The sequence below is a fragment of the Oreochromis niloticus genome, linkage group LG5 (assembly GCF_001858045.2).
Source record: "Oreochromis niloticus isolate F11D_XX linkage group LG5, O_niloticus_UMD_NMBU, whole genome shotgun sequence".
In the NCBI taxonomy this organism is placed as follows: Eukaryota; Metazoa; Chordata; class Actinopteri; order Cichliformes; family Cichlidae; genus Oreochromis; species Oreochromis niloticus.
Genome location: NC_031970.2, coordinates 24,995,686 through 25,014,234, shown reverse-complemented (window position 1 = coordinate 25,014,234; position 18,549 = coordinate 24,995,686). Strand labels below are relative to the sequence as shown.

At 39.9% G+C, this 18,549-nt stretch overlaps 2 protein-coding genes across 5 annotated transcripts; one reads left to right on the top strand and one right to left on the bottom strand.

Annotated features, from left to right (window-relative positions):
* Positions 1 to 1,359: 1,359 nt before the first annotated feature.
* On the bottom strand, positions 1,360 to 16,505 carry zgc:113307 (lumican). Of its 4 annotated transcripts, XM_013269190.2 has the most exons (6): positions 16,397 to 16,505; positions 14,063 to 14,180; positions 4,042 to 4,373; positions 3,554 to 3,878; positions 2,949 to 3,266; positions 1,360 to 1,892 (listed from the first exon to the last, which is right to left on the bottom strand). In XM_013269190.2, the coding sequence occupies exons 3-6, from the start codon at positions 4,351 to 4,353 to the stop codon at positions 1,741 to 1,743; spliced, it is 1,107 nt and encodes a 368-aa protein (XP_013124644.1). In that variant the 5' UTR covers positions 4,354 to 4,373; positions 14,063 to 14,180; positions 16,397 to 16,505; the 3' UTR covers positions 1,360 to 1,740. The 4 variants fall into 4 exon arrangements, with proteins under 4 accessions (XP_013124644.1, XP_025763394.1, XP_003441559.2 ...); XM_025907609.1 differs by lacking the exon at positions 16,397 to 16,505 and having other exon boundaries at positions 14,063 to 14,214; XM_003441511.5 differs by lacking the exons at positions 14,063 to 14,180; positions 16,397 to 16,505 and adding an exon at positions 7,191 to 7,786.
* fmoda (fibromodulin a) lies at positions 14,673 to 18,527 on the top strand. Its single transcript, XM_003441364.5, has 6 exons — positions 14,673 to 14,859; positions 15,408 to 15,795; positions 16,421 to 16,543; positions 16,659 to 16,799; positions 16,883 to 17,150; positions 17,442 to 18,527. The coding sequence occupies exons 2-6, from the start codon at positions 15,430 to 15,432 to the stop codon at positions 17,591 to 17,593; spliced, it is 1,050 nt and encodes a 349-aa protein (XP_003441412.1). The 5' UTR covers positions 14,673 to 14,859; positions 15,408 to 15,429; the 3' UTR covers positions 17,594 to 18,527.
* The last annotated feature ends 22 nt before the right edge of the window (positions 18,528 to 18,549 follow it).

Here is an 18,549-nt window from a genome sequence, read left to right as displayed (position 1 = left end):
AGTGGATTTAGTGAGAAAAAGACAAACCCAAGTACTGTTTTTAAAGTTTTGAGTGCCTGTATTTAAGTATTATAAACTATAATAATGATTAAAGTTTCATTTTATTCACTTAAAGAAATCATGCGCGTGTGCTGTTTTTGTTTTTTGGTCTAATCTAACATAGTTCAGGTTTTCAAATCTTTGCTTATGCTAAGTGAATCTTTCCCACTTATTTTATCGAATTAAACTGAATTTACTTAAACTGATGATGCACCTATCTCAGAAATGATCTATGTCTCACAATGATTGGAAAATGAAGGAAATTACGATTATGAGAGTTCTACCTGACTCTTATTAGAAAATACTTTTCCTTTATCTTAGATTATTAGTAATAGTTGTATTAATATTTGATACTAGTCAGCAGCATATAATTCACTGGGGAAATACCAAAATCGCAATTATACATACATTCAGTGCTGATTTGAGTCGATGGCCTTGTGTTTATCTTTACAAATGTAACTCCCACACAGTTCTCAGTATTCACTGCAGTCGGTGACAAAACTAGAAAATGAAAGGTATTATTGCACCCACTTTGTCAGTGCAAATAGAACACCAGCTCGAGACACTAGTTTTACACCTATCGGCATCTTTACATCTTTTCTTTTGCCTCACTGAAATCTGAAATGCCAGTCAAGGTTATTCACCACCACCAGCTCTGATCAGCTGATTAGACGCATAATAAACAGTGAAATGACAACAGAGTGCAGAAATGTTGTGCACAAGTGGCAGTCTACTTGCAATAAGTACTTCAGTGCATAACCAGAGGCCATTTCGAGGTATCGAGAAACAGCCCAAGGACTGTGGTCTTCACTGCATTTGTATTCTGTGTTTTCCTCATTAGGCTTTATTAGTTCTGACATCACTGTGGGGAGATTGAAAAGTTTAAATAGACAGTTTGCAGTTATTACATTGCTGACATCATGTAGCTGCATAAAAATTAAATCACAAATTTTATACATACTGGGGTTTTTTTGCTTGAAAAAAAAAAAGAGACAGGTACGCATGTGATATATATGTATATTTTTGTTTTATTTTATTTATCATGGAAATCAGTTGTTGATTTGAGATTTAAAGAATCTAACAATAAAGAGGTTTACAAAGTCTTCAAAGCATGCTTCGGGTCATGTTCATTTTCCACCCAGCTCCACATGTAGACTGGTGTGGCTGTTAAACAGGGTGCAGCTGAATGAGTCAGATCCACTCCTGGGAAAGCTACTGAATTTTGCCATTCATACATGCTTCCTTTGCCCAAGGGCAGCTCAGTTTAACCAGAGCACATCGTTCAGTAAACTCAAAAATGAGATGGGTTGTCACTGTTCCTATTCACTAATAATACACAGATGTTTAAAACCTGATGATGCAGAACTTGGAAAAGAGAGAAAGCCACGAGGCTGCAGTGGCGGTATAAGAAAGGGTTTGATCAGAACCTCTGTCATTACCAATAAATAACACTGGTTTAGGGTTAAGTTCAAGCTTTGCTATCTTTTGAAGCTCAGTTTTCCTCTAACCACCACCACCTGGCTGCGTATCTACATATTTGAACACATAATCAGACTCTTCTCTGGTTTTAAGCTTTAAAGCTGGGCTGTTAGAGTTCACATTATGAGCTGGATATTGAAATGCTGAGTCGTAGTTGGAGGTTTGATGGGCTGACAGTTACACAGAGCACCTCTGTGTTGGTTTTGTGTTCAAAACGTAGAGTCAGATGTAAATACGTTGAAGGACTCGCAGGCAGAACACCCAGTCGGGAGGCAGCTGATGGTAGGATATTTTGTTTCCATCCAATCGTAGAAACTTCATCTTGGAGTAAGACTGAGGTCCCACCTCTCTGCAGAAACTGGTCACATTGAACTCTGTGGTGAACAGACAAAAAGGTATTTCTATTTTCACAATCTTTATTCACCGGAGTCACAACCATATGAATAATGCTGTCTCGCCAAGACATTATAGGTACTAAGCCAGTCTGGAGAGCTCTAGTTTCACATCATGTGCCATGTGTTCATCACGTTCAGAGATAGATCAAAGTTGAACTGTGCAATCTGCAGAAATCCGTCTTCTTCCCATAGAGTCTGCATTTACCATCTTACAGGTGCTGCAGTAAAGATGAAGACAGAGGAAACCACAACACCCTCTTCATATTTCTCTGAGCCATTTCAGTAGTAAAATGTCTTTCAGGCCAGAGCGTGCGCTTTGGCAGCCAAAGACTGCAGTAGCAGTCAGGCTGCTTGCTAGACGATGAGGTGTATGTTATTGTGGAAGTATTTTGCTGTCTGTCTGTCTCGCTGGTACACAGCCCCACTGTCTGCTGCATCACACATTCAGAAATGAGAGCAAACTTGAATGCCTGAACCAAAACTGCGTGCCAGTTCTCTGCCGCTAAATGGTCATGTGAGTCAGGTTTTGGCTGAAAAGTCAAAAAAATCAAACTGATGGGGAGCAGACGGAGAGAGAGGAAAGGGGAGACTGGAGAGGGGAACAGCATGTGCTTCTGGCTCATCTGGCACTCTTACCTTCGAATCCATCACAGATGTTGTCATACCAATCCCCTCACTTTCTTTTTTTCACTAGCTCCACTTTCCACACGTCTAACCAATTAATATCCCCTCTTCTATTCTTACCTCCACCCTCCTTTCACTCCTTTTCTTTCCTTCTGTCCCTTTTCTGCCTTCATACTTGCCTCACCATCCAAACCCAGCCCCTCCCATGTCTGCATACAGCAAGGAGAGCCGCCCATTTTTAAATGGGATGGGCTGTGAAAGCTTTCCACATTTCTTCTCTATTACAGCAGGGCTTTGTCTTGTTGAATGGTAACATGTATGAAATATTAGGCAACGTGAATTCAGTAACACCTCTACAATGTAAAAGGTGACATCTGTCTGTGCATGCTTTGCTGAACGTATAGTCCTCACCTTGTATTTTATTGGCCTCCAGGTAGAGGTACTGGAGGGTGGTGGGGACTGTGGGAATAGCAGTGAGTTTATTATATGAAAGGTCCAGCTCCACCAAGCTGGAGTGGTTAAAGACCTGCGAGTGGACCCCACGGTTCTGCAGGCCACAGTGACTTAGGCGTAGATACTTAAGGTTGAGAAATCCCTCGAAACTGTCCTCATCCAGTCCAGTGAGAGAGTTGTTTGACAGATAGAGCTGCTCAACGGAGGAAGGTAAGTGCCTGGGAATGGTTGAAAATGAATTCCCGCTGAGGTCCAACAGGTTCAGACTGACCAGACCTACATGACACAAGTCATGCACACACACAAACATGCAAAACTTAATACTGATGCTAAAATAGTTTTTAGGACAAAACATTTCCCAGTGAGATGAACAAACATGTAAAAATATTCTTATCTTTCCTGGCAGTGTTTCGGTACAATACAATTTTTTTAAATTAATGACTTGTTTTTCTGTTTGTTTTTTTGTCAGCAAGATAAGGCTGAGCTCTCTCTTACTTTCCAGCCATACGTGTTCAAAGTAAATTGTGCATGAACAAACAAAAGGAAATGACACATTACGCTACCTCTGAGGTCTCCCTCTGTGATGGTATTCAGTCTGTTTCCCTGCAGCAGCAGCAATGCCAGGCTATGCATGTTCTGGAAAGCTTCTGGGCTGATGCTGCTGATTTGGTTGTAGGCCAGTCGCAGCTGTTTGAGTCCAGCTGGTAAAGCACTGGGCACTGAACTCAGGTGGTTGTGGTTAGCAAAGAAGTACCACAGCTGGGTCTGGCTCTGTAAAGAGTCCTGCTTCAGCTTGTCGCTCTCCAGTTGGTTGTTGTCCAGAATGAGCCATCGAAGCCCGGTAACGTTGGCCAGCACAGAGGAGGACAGGGTTGAGATGTTGTTGCCCTGATAAGAATACAATTCACTACCTGAGGAATTTTGTCATTTAACACTGATGAAAAGCATATAGAATATATTGTAGGTGAAACTGAGGCGAATCCTCAGTTGGTTTACAGTAGACCACCTTAAGATAGCACATGCTCACTGTCCATGTCAGTGTTTGTCTTACCTGTAGAAACAGGTATTGAGTTCTGTCCGGCAGGCTGTCAGGGATGTGTGCCAAGGCTCTCTGGTCACAGTAGAGTGCTGTGGGCCACTGGATGGGGCAATCACACTCTTCAGGGCAGGGCTGCGGATTATTAGCGCGGAACCAGGCTGGATCCATTCGCCCCTGCAGACTCAACACACTGGGCTCACCTAGCAGGCGGTTAATCCACAGAGGAATGCCTCCATAGTCCATATCAGCTACAAATGTGGCTGAAGCAGACTGAAAACCACTCAGCAGAAACAGGAGGCCAGAGCACAAAAGAGCCATGGACATGGCTGGGGGGATATGTTATGCTGTAAATGAAACATTAAAAACCTGAACACCGTCGTAGATTTTACAAGTAGTTTTACAAGTCATGATCCGTACAACTACTTAAATTAGAAAGGAACAATATATCCGTAAGCCAAACCTGGAAGTGTTAATTTTGGATGGTCTGCCAGGCATAAGAGCTCCTTAATAGAGTCTAGGAGGAGGAGCTTCAACTATATAAGCTCCGACGCATCTTTTTTTTCACAATCATGTGAAAAAGAAAGTTTTCAAAGGACTCTGTGCAGTAATCTGAAAAACTGAAAAACCATGAATCAGTAGCATTTTCTGTATGACCTCATGAGTCTCTCACAGCGTTGTGGAGGAAATTTGGCCCATTCTTCTTTACAGTGTTGCTTCAGTTCACTAAGTTTTGCATGCATTAATTTATGCGGAGCTCTTGTGAGGTCCTGCCGCAGCATTTCAAGCTGAGGTCTGGACGTTTACTGTACCATTGCAACACTTTGATTCTTTTCTATTTTGGGTGTTCTGTTTTAGATTTGCTGGTGTGCTTTGGATCATTGTCCTGTTAAATGACCCAATTTGGGCCAGGCCTTAGCTGTCGGACAGATGGTCTCATGTTTGCTAGGTGCCCAATCCCTGTGGTTGCAAAACAGGTCCAAATCATCACCCCTTCATGAGGTGTTTGTGCTGATATGCTGTGTTTGGTTTTTGCTGAATGCAGTGGTGGACTTTATGTTTAAACATCTTCACGTTGGTCCTGTCTGTCAAAATGACATTGTTGCATAAACCCCTTCCAATGAAACCATACTTGTTCAGTGTTTTTCTAATTGTGCAGTCATGAACTTTAACATTTAACATATTAAGTTGGACATGTAGCTCTTGAGATTTTTGGAAGTTCTCCAACATTACTTCCTAAACTGCACTGTTTTTATGAAGAGCCTCAAGGAGCCACTGGTGTGACAGTTCTTGTTTAATCTTGTTCTATCTGTCTCTGTTAAATTCACCAAATTAATAGAAGTGTGTGAGTGTAAAGTTCCTGAGTGTTTCTTTTAAAAAGACTTTATTATTGTCAAAGGTGGCAAGTAATGAAATACCAATACTTGTTCATGTCCTTAAGAATTCAGGTATCTGTGTTTTACTTGAGTATTTGTTTTTCTGACACCTTTTTACTTTCATGTTGTTTACCGAAATAAAACAAAAAAACAAAAATGAAAAAAAAAAAATAATTTATGGATCTTTTACAGCACTATACTGGGGGAATGATCTACACAGCATATCTGGTGTTGATATTTATATGCTGTGCTCACAGTACCTCAATATCATGATCCTCACTTAAGATCAAGGAGCATAAATAGAGTAACATGGCAGTTATTTTGATATGTAATTTTTCTATCAACTCAACAAACATCAGCAAATTTGACCTATATTTTGTGCTATTCAAAGGTTGCATGAACATACTGGGCAGTTTAGTGCAGGCTACACTGGTTAGTGATGTGTTGTGTTGGACTGGTGCAGAGCAGCTCTGGTGTTCATGGTCAGTGTTAGGATATAACAAGGGTAGCAGACAGTAAATTAAACTGGTGAAATTAACTCACTAATTTTCACCTTTACATCAGTTTTGTAGCATCTAGGGTTGGAAGTCAGCCACGATAGTTTGTGAAACATCTGCTGATATCTTGATGAACTGGGTTGTGTAAATCCACAAAAAGTAGCAGCAACAGTAAGCTAATCACAGCCTGCTGCAAAGAAATTCTACTGGAGATCACAAAAGGAATTATTGTGATTTGTTTCTAAATGATTGTTTTCTCAGGTTGCACCACTGCATCTTAGCTTAGGGTTCCCACACCTACTGAATCCCACTTTAACTCTTGACTTTACTCATTTTTCTGTTTACGCATGAAGCCAAAGTCACCCATCTGCAATATAGGCAAGAGCAAACAGAGCTAGTGTTTAAGCACATTCGGTGTATTAAAACTTAGGTTGAAATAAAGTTTGCCTTCTATTTACTAATATGATTTTATTATTATCGTTATACAGCACAAGCTTCAGTTTCCTTCGCAAAAAATAGCTGGCAGAAATATCCTCAACCTCAGCTACTGTAATGTACCTTGATTACATTTCAAAGGCAGTACTTTTACACTTTTACTTGAGTAAAGAAGCTGAATCAGTGCTTCTGCTGGAGTAAAAAGTATTTTTTGCATGCATGCATCTGTACTTGTACTCAAGTGAAGTACAAGTACCATCTCTGATTATTAAACTGTTCAGTGTGAAAATGAATTATTTTTATCCATCTGAAGCTTCAAAAGTTAAAGATAAATCTCTGTGTGAAATTGTCTTTGTGATTATTTCTCTTGCAGGATAAATAAAGTAAAATAGAGCAAAATGAATGAACAATAAAGTATATGGCACAGTTTTCAGTCGCTGTGTGTGCAGATTGTTGCTTTTGCTTGCACATTTCTTTGAATTCAAACTGATTGAATCTGAGAGAATAAATTTTCCTACCTTCACATAAAGTGCACAAGAAGACAAACACACACACGCCCACACACACACACACGTATGCAGACACACCTACACATGCACACGCAATTACACATCAAGTTACCGTATAAGATAGCAATTTGTAAGAAATGTTTGCAACATCAGGAAGTTTGACTTGATCTGCATGGTTGCAATGTTGCATTTGCATTCCACACTTACAGTACTGTCTTACACTGCAGCACTGCCAAGAGATTTACTGTAACTAAACAAACACACACTCTTATTTTCATCATTTCCAGTTTTGCTATCAATGCAGAAAGAGGAAATGGAGGTAAACTGGAAACTAACCGCAAACTTACCTGTTTGTTTAGGAGATACAAAAGGAGACAGGTTGTCCTAAATCCCCAGTGATCAAACCCTTGGGATCTTTGAATGAGTGTGTGTCAGGATGTCTGCATGTGTGTATGTTTTCAGGCTACCGGCGGCGTATGCCCCGTCTGACACATTCCTCTGCTTCAAACGCTACCAGACCTCCTTCATAAACTTCCCTCACTCACTTCTTCCATTCCTCGTCTATTAGCCCGCAGTAAAAGCAGGACATTTGGTGGAAACGTGTTTGCTTGCAGAGACGCACAAAAAGATCTGAGAAGGTATGCTAAAGAAGCACAAGGAGGGGGGAAATGAGAGGAAACTGGATTTGAATTGATCAGCATGCAAATTGTATATGTTATTGTTCCTCGAAAGAGTGTGTTTGTGTTTGTGTGTGTGCGTGCGCGTGTGTGTGGTGGTGGCGGTGGGGGTAGAGTATGTGATCTGCCTAGAGGCAATTAAGCTACAAAGTACCTGGGGAGCCAAAGAGACCATTCTGTGTGTGTGTGCCTATGCGTGTGTGTGTGTGTCTCTGTGTGTGCGTGTTTGAAGGAAAGAGCTTCTTGAAAACAGCTGACCAAAAGAAAAGAAAACGATCCCACATTCCTTTTCTGCAAAATATTACTGAGAGAGAAGAGGCAGTGGGGAAGAAGCAGGCAAAGTGATCTCCTGATCACATCATGTAAAGAGCTCCCTCTAGGATAAACCATGGAGAATCACAATCCTTAATGTGGGCTTCAAAATGTATTAGAGGGGATGGATCATTTCACTTTAACCATGGAGAATTACAAGAACATGTTCTTTAACCAACAATACCACATCCTAACTTTATTTTGACTGTGTGGACAAGTGGTTTTAAGTGTTCATTCCAGTCACACCATTGTAAGCTTTTATTAAGTATATATCACAATTTGCGACAAGACCAGTGGAAATGACGCTAGGTAGGAATACGACCGTCCACGTTCACTCTGCATTCAGCAGAAACTATCTATGATCGGAAGTGTTTGCCACGCAGCTGCTCTTAAAAGACTAGAGCCACACAAGCACGATCAGTTTTGCCTCCTTACGACTTCCCCTCAACTTCAAGGATTACATTTTGACACAACTCAGAGGAGAAACCCTGCTGAAAATGGTGCACGAGGAGGTGATTTTGAATGCGATATTATAAAACCCTGGGTTCTAAGTTTTCTGAAGTTAATGTTTCAACCGCAATTTGTGGATCACCAATGTTCACCTACCTATATTCACCTTTATTCTTTATTGCCTTTAATTTGTTTTTATATTTAGTTAGTCATTAGTGTTTCACTATTTGTCCCTGTTAATGTTGATATTTATTTACTATTGAGTGGTGGCTTTAATTTTATTCCCCGTGTTTTAAAGATTAACAATCTTTTTTATTGTTTGCGGCTCTTTATCAACTTAGTATATTCCTCGGATTTCTGTTCTTGTCATTTTTGTTACCGTTGGCATGCAGGTTGGTTATAGTTAGTTTTCTCCTGTGTTCCTTGGTATCCCAGTGACATCAGCATTTTCCTTTGTCTTTCCATATTCCCATATCTGGTCCTTTTGTCTTCCTGTGTCGAATTAGTTTTGTCTCCCTGTTCAGCTATGTCTCCCTTGCTGTTTCATTTTTTCATTTCCTCTGTGTCTTTGTGTTTTAGTTTGTATTCTATCTCTTGTTTCAGTTTGCATGCTTCTCCAGCGGCCCCCGTGCCTTCTTGTCAAGTCTTTGAATCTGTGAAACTGTGTTTAGATATTTCCTGTTTTGTTTTGTTAGTCTCTCGTCTCTTGTGCGATGTGTGTGGTTTTGCTTCCCTCGTCTTGCTTCCCCAATGAGTTCCAGCTGTGTTCCCTGGTGTTTCCCATCTTCCTAATTACCTGGTGTGTATTTATTGTCCAAGTCTTGTCTATTTATTGTTGTGTCTTCTCCACATGGTACTGTGTATCCTTGCACCGTGCTCCCTGTCTTTTTCTCCTAGAGTTTCTTGTAAAGTAAAGCTGAGTTCGAGTCTTATCTTCTAAGTCCTGCACTGGGGTCCACTTCCTGCCTTCCACGCTGCCAAACTGTGACAATAACATTGTGTAATCGCAGTGCAAAGAGCAAAAAAACCCCCCAAAACATAAGTTCAGCATATTTTTTTTATCTCCTTTCTCTTAGAATAGTACAATCATAGTCATGACTTAGAAATGCTCACTATAAATGCCATTTACACTCACTATATTAAGTATTCCTGTGAGTATTTTTAAGAACTGACAATAGAGACATTTAATAAGATTAAATAGTAAGTGTTTTGAAATTTCACCTTGTTTAATGAAGTACTCTTAAACTAGATACAAATAATGTCACACATTATTCATCATAATCCTAGATTATTATTATTATTATCGCTATTATTCAGACTGTATCATAGCTTTTTTATGATGTGATGCAATAATCTACAATGAGACAGTCAGATCAACACTTGTCTGTTGTTTACAATAGCATCATTACACAATTATTTATGTAACCACTGACAAAAGGTATAATGTCATCGTAGACGTGTGAATCACTCGGAGTTTCTTGTTGAATTTCCTCATTAATGAGTCATCGTCTTTTGTCCCTGCCAGCTACCGTCCTGTTTATGGGTAGATGCACGTTACCATGTCTGCGTAAGTCTCAAGGGGACTTTTGTTGTGATTTGGCGCTATATAAATAAAATTGAATTGAATTGAATTGAATTGAATTGAATGTACAATACAACACTGTGACTGATGTTTTTTGAACATTTTCACTATATTCATTTTAAACTCATAATGTTTTTTAACCTAGTTTAACCTAGTTTGTGCAATTTTTTTTTTAAACTGTCTGCTTAACATGTTTATTTTAAAAGTGTTATCAGCTGACCAGAGCATAGTTTGAGCTGGAAGTTGTGATTCTGCTTTCCTCTTTCTCGCCCTTCTCTTTGATTGTCTTCAACAGCTTCCTGAACACATCCTTAAATTTCCCATCACTTACACTAGAGGGCTCTCTTTCCTCACTTATCAAAAGCACACGTACCGCATTAATTCCACTAAATCACATATAGGCCCATTTGAAAGATGTGATTTATTAGCAATTTGAAAAATAATAACCAACTCAAAGACTTCAGATGAATTATGATGTGGCAAAAGACTCCTGGTTGTTCTTATAAGACAGATATAACTTTCTTTTGGAGCCATATTCTTTCTTTTAGTGTTACAATTTCCCCCAGGTTTATGGGCCAAAGCACAGTGTTGGACTCCAGATGTTGCAGCTGGAGTCTAAGATGCAGGCAGCTATGCTGAGTCACCAGGACACCGTTCAGTGCAGTTTTAACGCCTCCGTTCTCAGCGTAACTCAAAAAGATTTAACACTGGTTGAAAAACAAATTATGTCAAGATGTTAAGAAGTTAAATGCTTTTTGTTTGTTCTTTTTATTTTTTATTTTCCTATTTTTGCTCAGGCCCGTAATTATAACATACTTCTTTAAAGAGCTGTGCGTTTTATCCATATGAGAAAAGGCTGAGAATCCTGACATGGTGTAAATTTAAACATCTGTTTATCATTTATGGTTTATGTGGAAGTGTGTGTGCACGCATGTATCTATATGTGTGTATGTGTGTGTATACATCTGCTTTCTATTGCATGGTTTTGCTGCCCCTGTGCCCTAGGGTGCCATGGGTTAAGTTACCTTAAGGAGTCCCTTTGTCCAAGTAGACCATAACACCTTAAAATTCAGAGTATTTTTTATTAAGTGTGCATTTCCTTCAGTGATTATTTTATGCAGCATTTAGAACTGTGTGGAGGACAAGTTAGAATCAGCTATATTTGGAGTGGAGTGCAGTGAGTGAGGAGATCAGGGATGCTTGAGAAGAGCTATTGAAGCTGCTCGTGTGAGTGTGTGTGTCATTAGGGATGAGGTAAAGCATGTTAAGGTTAAGGTTAGTGTCCAGGAAATGAGAAACACAGAGATGTGCAAACTATGCAGTTTAAGAAAAAAATGCATCACAAGTGGTAGTGAATTTTTGTAGCGAATCTCTATTATTATCTTCTTCCATACTTTCTTTTTCAGCAACAAGTAATACACAACCCCAACATCACGTCTTACTTAACTGTTAAACACTGGATTTTTTTAAATTAGTGCAAATTTATGAGGGCCCCATGAATCTCTACCTCAGCCAGCGGAGAGAACATCTGACTGCCATACGTATGTAACGGAGCGCTTTGGCTCATTTTAAGCAACGCGCTGCAAACAAAGTGTGTTTTTCCTGTTTGACTTCATGCTGGAGATAAAGGAAGTTAATGTGTTGTGCGTGTGTGTTTTTGCAGTTACTTCTGCCTGGCGTTTGGCTTGTCTGATCTCTCTTTGTCAGTGTTTTGGTTTCTTGGTATTTCTTTGTTTTTTTGCACAAGGAGAAATTAGCAGGCATTCCTGCGAAGAGTTCACAGGCTGCGCTAGAAGGATTAGGTTCTAGCTCAGTGCCGCTCATGACCCAGTTTGGAGACGGGGGGCATGGGTGGGGGTTGGACATGTTTGTGGCTCCTAAAAGTCCATTTTACCCTTTTACTTTGAAGACCTTGAGTCATTTCCCTCACTTTCAAGGGTAGCTGCTGGTAACCTTGAGAATGTGTCATACTGTGTGACAGAAAGGTTATCTTTGTCTCACGCATGCACACGAACGTCACACAACTTTATCTGCCTGACAATCTCATAAAAGCAGATTTCAGTATTTCAAGAGTTATTAACTTCATAACCTCATGTTTAGGGTTTGACTGTTAATTATCAGTCTCTTGGTTCACTTCACAGGTGTTGAACACAACTCCTCAGATGTTTTAAGAGAAATATTTAAAATCAAATAAATAACTAAAACATTTTACAGGAACAAATATGACTGCTTAAACATTTTGCCAATGCTACATCTGTCTGTGGATGCCTGCAGACAAAAAAGAAAGAGGGAAGAAACTTTTGGCTTAGATGTAATGCAATGTGGACATCTGGTCACTCTTTTCTTCCCTTTTTTTGATGCATAAAGCTTTTTGCTGTCAGATGTCGGACACAATGGCTACAGGAATAACAGCCGACGCGAATAACATGTATAAGGCACAAAGCCAGTTTACACAGCAGAATTTCTGGTGTTATTTCATCTGAGATACTTTTTTTATGACGTGTTGACAAGACAGCTCTTTGATCACTCACGGAGAGCCTGTCTTTTACTGATACAGTCTTTGGATGAGGCTCCAAAGCTACATAAGTGGATTACAAAATTAGCATTTGGGGAAATATGCTGACTTAAAAAGAGTCAGACTGAGTGTGACATCATGTGCAGATTGTTCAAGAGTTGCTATGTTAGATGTGATACAAAACAAAGCTTATTCCTTGAGTTGTTGCATTTGTGGAGGTTGCTCACTCTCACGACAGCCTGCTTGGTCAATTTACGTCTGACCAAGTCAAGAACACTCCTAAGATCGTAGGGGTATCGTTGTCTACAGCTATAATCGAGAGGCATCTCTATGAATGGAAATGCAGAGGGTTTACAACAAATCACTGGTTCCACTCATGAACACGAAGCCCAGATTATATGTTGCTAGAAAACATCGAGTCGACACAGCTCTGCAAACAAATCTATGGACAGATGAGACCGAGATTAAGATCATTACCAGAATGATGGAAGGAGAAAAATCTGAAGAAGGAGAGAAAAAGCTCATCGCCCAAATCATACCACATTATGTGTCAAACATGGCGGAGGCAGCGTTATAATAATAATGTCGCTATAGCTACCAGTGGAACCGGGTCACTAGTTTTTATTGATGATGTGACTGCTAATATAAGCAGCAGAATAATTTTGAAGTATACAACGCTAAACTCTCCGCTCAGATTGAGTCAAATGCTGCAAAACTGATTGGACAGAGCTCCACAATGCAAATGGATAATGATCTGAAGCAAGCTGCAAGAAAGCAAGCATTTCAGTTACTGAAGACAAAGAAGAAAAATCCACAAACAAGCCGATGTAGATTTTCATCAAGTATTAAACACACTCCTTATATTGAAATAAGTGGTGTGTTTAATGTTCATGTTAGCTTGTCCAATTAGTTTTGAGTCTAAAAATGGGGGACTATGTTTAAAAATGGCTGTAAACTTTGTAAAAAGTTCATGCAAATCATTTGAAAAACCCTTCAAAGTAAAACTGAAAGTTTGAACTTTAATTACACATTGACTGTGCGATCCAGTGTGGTGGTGTGCGGATACTTTGTCTTTCTCCCAACAAATTTTGGACCTAACTGTTTGTATCTTCATGTGTTTCCAAAAATCTTTCCCTGTATATAGTTAAAGCTCAGAGATTTCATCAGTATGTGTAAATATTATTTTCGTGGAAAATTATAGATCTTCCAAGCTTACATCAAAGGAGGAGAGAAAAAGCGGGATAAAAAGAAGAGATAAAAGTTCCGAATAACCAATGATTGAAAAGATGTGGAGAGGGCAGAAAATGAGTAGAAACACTGGTTCTTATGGACGCTGAGTTGGAGAACATAGAGAGGCAGGAAGAGGCCCACATTGAGACCAGACAGACAACATAAGGAGACTATCACACATGGTTTCATTTAACCCTTTACAAGATGTAAGCTTGTTGTAGAAGAGCGCACCCATGTAAAAAAAAAAAATTAAACAAAACATATATGTAGGTCGAAGGGCATCTAGGTTTTGTCTTAAGGTTATCTTATTATGTTTAATAACGTTTAAACCATGCCTTACACGTTACAACACAACACAGGTAAAACACTTGTCAGCATATTGAAGCAACTACAAAAGAAGCACATGCAAGGTGTAACAAGGTTTTTGCCGTGTACTATTACAACAAAACTGACCTGTGCTGTACTTCTTTTTCTGCATCGTTTCCCCACACAGATCACAATAAAACCTCCCGCAGGTGTGTGCTGATAAAGGTATGCTTGCTTTGAGTTATTCCAGCTGTAATGATGACCTCTTAAAAAAAGCAGCAAGAAGAAAAAAACACAACCAATTATCCAACTTTTCATTATTCCAAATTACACATTGAAGTTGGCTGGTGAGTGTCTCACCTGCTATCAGCACACCTGTGATTTTATGTTTGTAGCTGCAATAAACTACGATAACAAAACTTCCACTTTTTTTTCAGTGCTACAGCTAAAGAATATGTAGTATCAATTTCTGACTCATTTTCACAGGTATTTGCATTTGCACCATATGAACCAAAGTTGGATCACTTTATCATTGCCACTTATGTATGACTTTTATTTTACTACCCTTTATTGTGAAGAAAGAGGGGGGGTCACTTGAAATGAGGAAATGGAGGGATTGAATGTGCTGCTCGCAGATGGGAACAATCCCTCAAAGCCACTGCATCTCACATCATTCACACTGGAGGGGGAAAAAAAAGGCTTCGGAGTGGGCTGTGGGCCATTCCCGACCAAATGCAATGGGGTGCGGGCAATTGGACAAGGGGGTGGAAGTAATCAAAAGCACAAGAACAGACAGACGGGTGTGGAGGGGGCTGGCATGACAGAAGGGAGAGCAGGGAGGGGAGAAAAGACTTTTCATACAGTGTGTGTCAGAGTACCCTACAGTCCTGAGCACACTCACTCAGAGAGAGAGCGGGGGACAAGAGGGCCAGTGCTTTGATCGGGTAGGTGTGTGTGTTTGTGTGTGCACGCAAGTGTGTGAAATCTTTTTGTTTTCTTTTAAATGGAGATTTATACAAGGCTAAATGAGAAAGTAGACTCAGTAAGAGTAGAGTAATTTTGGAAAAGTAATCACTGAATGTTTTAGCTTAATTTTTACCATAAGCAGCAGAGTGAATATTACGAAACTGGCATTCAAGGAAGGCTTAACGAAGCCAGGAAAGGCTTTTCTGAGCTTCCCTGTGGACTAAGACCACTAAGAACGTGACTGCCTGCAGCTAGTAATATTTTCAAATAAAGTCCATGCCTGCACTGCACCTTAAGCCTAAGTAGGACAGAAGAATAACAGATTTGTTGGTAGTTATACTTCTGAAAGATTTTTTTTGTTCTTTCAAATGTTTAATTTTGCATGTTTGAGCGTTTCAAAACGTTCTAAAACATCTGTAAGATGATAAATCTTGAACATTTTGGTGATTTGTGAATAACTTTTTCTATTTTTTGGCCTTTTTAATACCAGTGCGTGTCCCTCTGTTCTATCTATGTTACATTACAGTTAAGATTTGAGATCTTCCATCATGCGTCTGGTGATCTTCTTTCTTTTGTCTGCCCTGATTCCCCTCGTTCTCTGCCATGGATGGAACTCCTGGACAAATTACTGGCAGAGCCAAGGATACTTTTATGGCTCCCAGTATGCAGACAGAGCATACAGTGTGTCGGCATGTCCTGACGAGTGTGACTGCCCCTCTTCCTTCCCCGTTGCTATGTACTGTGACGGGCGAGGCCTTACCGCCGTGCCACCGATTCCCTCCCATATCAAATACTTGTATCTTCAACACAATGCCATCAAATCTTTGCCGGACTCGGCTCTAAGCAACGCAACAAATCTGGTGTGGCTTATGTTGCATTTCAACCAGCTGACATCTGAATCAATTGGCAAGAAGGTAAACACGTGGTCATAGGCACATCCAGACACTCGTGTGTGAGATCACATGAGTTATTGTCGCGATAAATAGCGGTACGAAGGCTGACAGGTGTCTAACAGCCCGAGTTGTGTTTTTTTATTGGTGTGTGTTCTTAATCCTCAAGTTAATTTCCTGTGTTATCTTTTTTTTAAAGAAAAGAAGGAGCCAAAAGGGGGGAAAAAAACATGAATAAATACTGTGGTTAGTTTTCTGTCATCATATAATAAACTTGTTATAATTTGAAACATGTTTGGGTAAAGCAGTCTGATCAGCAGAGCACATGCTCACACTAAACCAGACAGCAGCTCGCTACATCAGAGCCACAGACCTTGTGGTCTACAACCCCCAGCATTATTTCTCCGATGAAACACACTGAAAAACACTTTCACACACAAGCAAAAGTGCACTGTAAGTTGAGAATTAGCTGGTCGTTTGCAAACACATAAAAAGATGTAGTGTATTATCATTTCAATATCACAACCGACAATAGTGCATCTATGCTCTGAAAAGGCCCCTTTCATCATTTTTATTGTAAAAACACCACATAATTTACCATGATTTTTCTTTTTGGGTTTCGTACCTGCTCATGTTGATCATTTTGCAGGCATTTCTGAAGCTGGGGGGACTTGAGCGTTTATATCTACAATACAATAATTTGACCAGCATTCCTTCAAACCTTCCCCTCTGCCTGAGAGACCTGAGAATGGATAACAACATGATTGAGAAGGTAAATCTTCTGACTTTTTAAAAGTTCAAAAATTCACATTCACAGCCCCCCTGTTTAGTCCGACATCAGGTGAGACATTACGCTATGCTTTACAGCTATTGCCACTTTTACCTAGGTGTCACCTGCAGACCTAGAGGGAATGGATAACCTCACTATCCTGTACCTTCATGATAATGCTCTCTCAGAGGTGGGCTCATCACTGAAGGGGCTGAACTCCCTCACACTGCTTGACCTCAGTAGCAACAAGTTGACAAAGGTAATTGTTTATCTGTTTGTTTCTAAATGCATTATTAAGCAACCAAGGTAATCCTGTTCAGAGATGCTGTGTCACTGTCCCAGGTCCCAGCTCCGCTACCTGCATACCTGCACCAGCTCTACCTGGAGTACAACGCCATCGACTCTATACCTGAGGGATTCCTGAGCCTCTTCTCTCAGCTACAGTATTTTAGGATGTCGCACAACCTGCTCACAGATAAAGGCGTCCCCGCTAACACGTTTAACGTGTCTGGGCTGGTGGAGCTGGACCTGAGCTTCAACAAACTGGAGAGAATTCCTTCAGTTAGCACCATGCTGCAATATCTTTATCTGCAAGCCAATCAGATCAAAGGTGAGAGTTTCTTTGAAGAAAACATTTTTTAAATCGTCATGTTCTACATTACGATACAGTTTTCTACCTTTAAGCCAGTTTTGTTGATTTCACAATAAGACATGATCGTGTATGTACTACTGTGTCATGCACACTTAGATTAAATGAGAACAAAAAGCTGTTTGCTGGATTTTGAGAGATGAGATGTTGGGCATATCTTTTCCTGAGGTGATTTATACAGTTATACTGCCATTCTACAGTTTTGCATGAAAGTAAACTCATCGCTGTCTCCACTCTTTCCCTTGCCTGTAGAGTTTACTGTGGGTAGCTTCTGCAGTGTCGTGGACGTAACGAATTTCTCCAGACTCTTAGTGGTGCGACTGGACGGAAATGAGCTCAGTCTTGTGGACATCCCCACCGACGTGGGCCATTGTCTGCGCCAGGTTCTCGACCTTGAGATCTAAGCATGTGTACAACGCAGTCTGTGGCTCAGTTCACCACATGGACCTACAGCAGGACTATTTTTTGACAACAGATTACAGCAGATATAAGTTGATATCTACAGCAAGTAGCAGCAGTTATTAAAACACGGTATTTTCCTAGTAGTGATTGCAGAGAGGATCACTGTGAGCAAGCTTTACTGGAAACTCCTCCTCCTCAGCCTTTAATCGCGAAAAAACAACAAAAGCTGAATCAAATTTAGCAATGGTTTTCTGACCTTCATCCTATTTACAGCATACTCTGTTGTAATGATTCTTCCTCCATATTTCTTGATGCATGCTCAATCATCCAGGTAGGGAAATGTCAAAAAGTTGATTTTGTTCATGTGGACGTAGCATTTTCAGTGGGAGAAACATTTTGTCACTCATTCAAGTGACTTCTTCAGTGTCAGCTCACTGCAGGTTTCCCCAACCTAATAAACAGGTTGGTGACGCCACGTCCAGATGAACAGAATCAACTTTTCGGGACTTCCTCCATGTGTTTTATTGCTTTGTATAATAAGGTGATGAATAACAGTTTGTATCATATATACTGTGAAGTGTATAATTTCAAATATAGATCATATAGCTCTTGTAGAATACTAAAACACTATTATGGTGTCTACTGCATGAGATTATGTTATTGCACTTGGTTACATTATTTTATCTTTCTGAGAGAAAAATGCTGTGACAGCTTGATTCTGTTTAAGATCGTCTTTTTGCACAGTGAAATTTTCTTAGAGACACAGAAAATGTCTCTGCTCCATGAGAAAAAATATGGATATCGTACTGTAGTAAATCAGACATGCATGGGGCTCATGGTCTGTGAATTAGGATCTCTGTAAACATTGCATGGATTAATTATTATCCTGACAAAGGGTTTTTGTTTATGAAGCCATTCCAGAATAAATAAAGTTAATAAAGATCTGTGTCATTTTTGT

Coding starts and splice junctions, on each gene's coding strand:
- zgc:113307 (XM_013269190.2), bottom strand. CDS start 4,353: ATGTCCATGGCTCTTTTGTGCTCTGGCCTCCTGTTTCTGCTGAGTGGT. Junction 3,879..4,041: donor CTCAATACCTGTTTCTACAG/GTAAGACAAACA, acceptor TATTCTTATCAG/GGCAACAACATCTCAACCCT. Junction 3,267..3,553: donor CACAGAGGGAGACCTCAGAG/GTAGCGTAATGT, acceptor TGTGTCATGTAG/GTCTGGTCAGTCTGAACCTG.
- fmoda (XM_003441364.5), top strand. CDS start 15,430: ATGCGTCTGGTGATCTTCTTTCTTTTGTCTGCCCTGATTCCCCTCGTT. Junction 15,796..16,420: donor CTGAATCAATTGGCAAGAAG/GTAAACACGTGG, acceptor ATCATTTTGCAG/GCATTTCTGAAGCTGGGGGG. Junction 16,800..16,882: donor GTAGCAACAAGTTGACAAAG/GTAATTGTTTAT, acceptor TCACTGTCCCAG/GTCCCAGCTCCGCTACCTGC.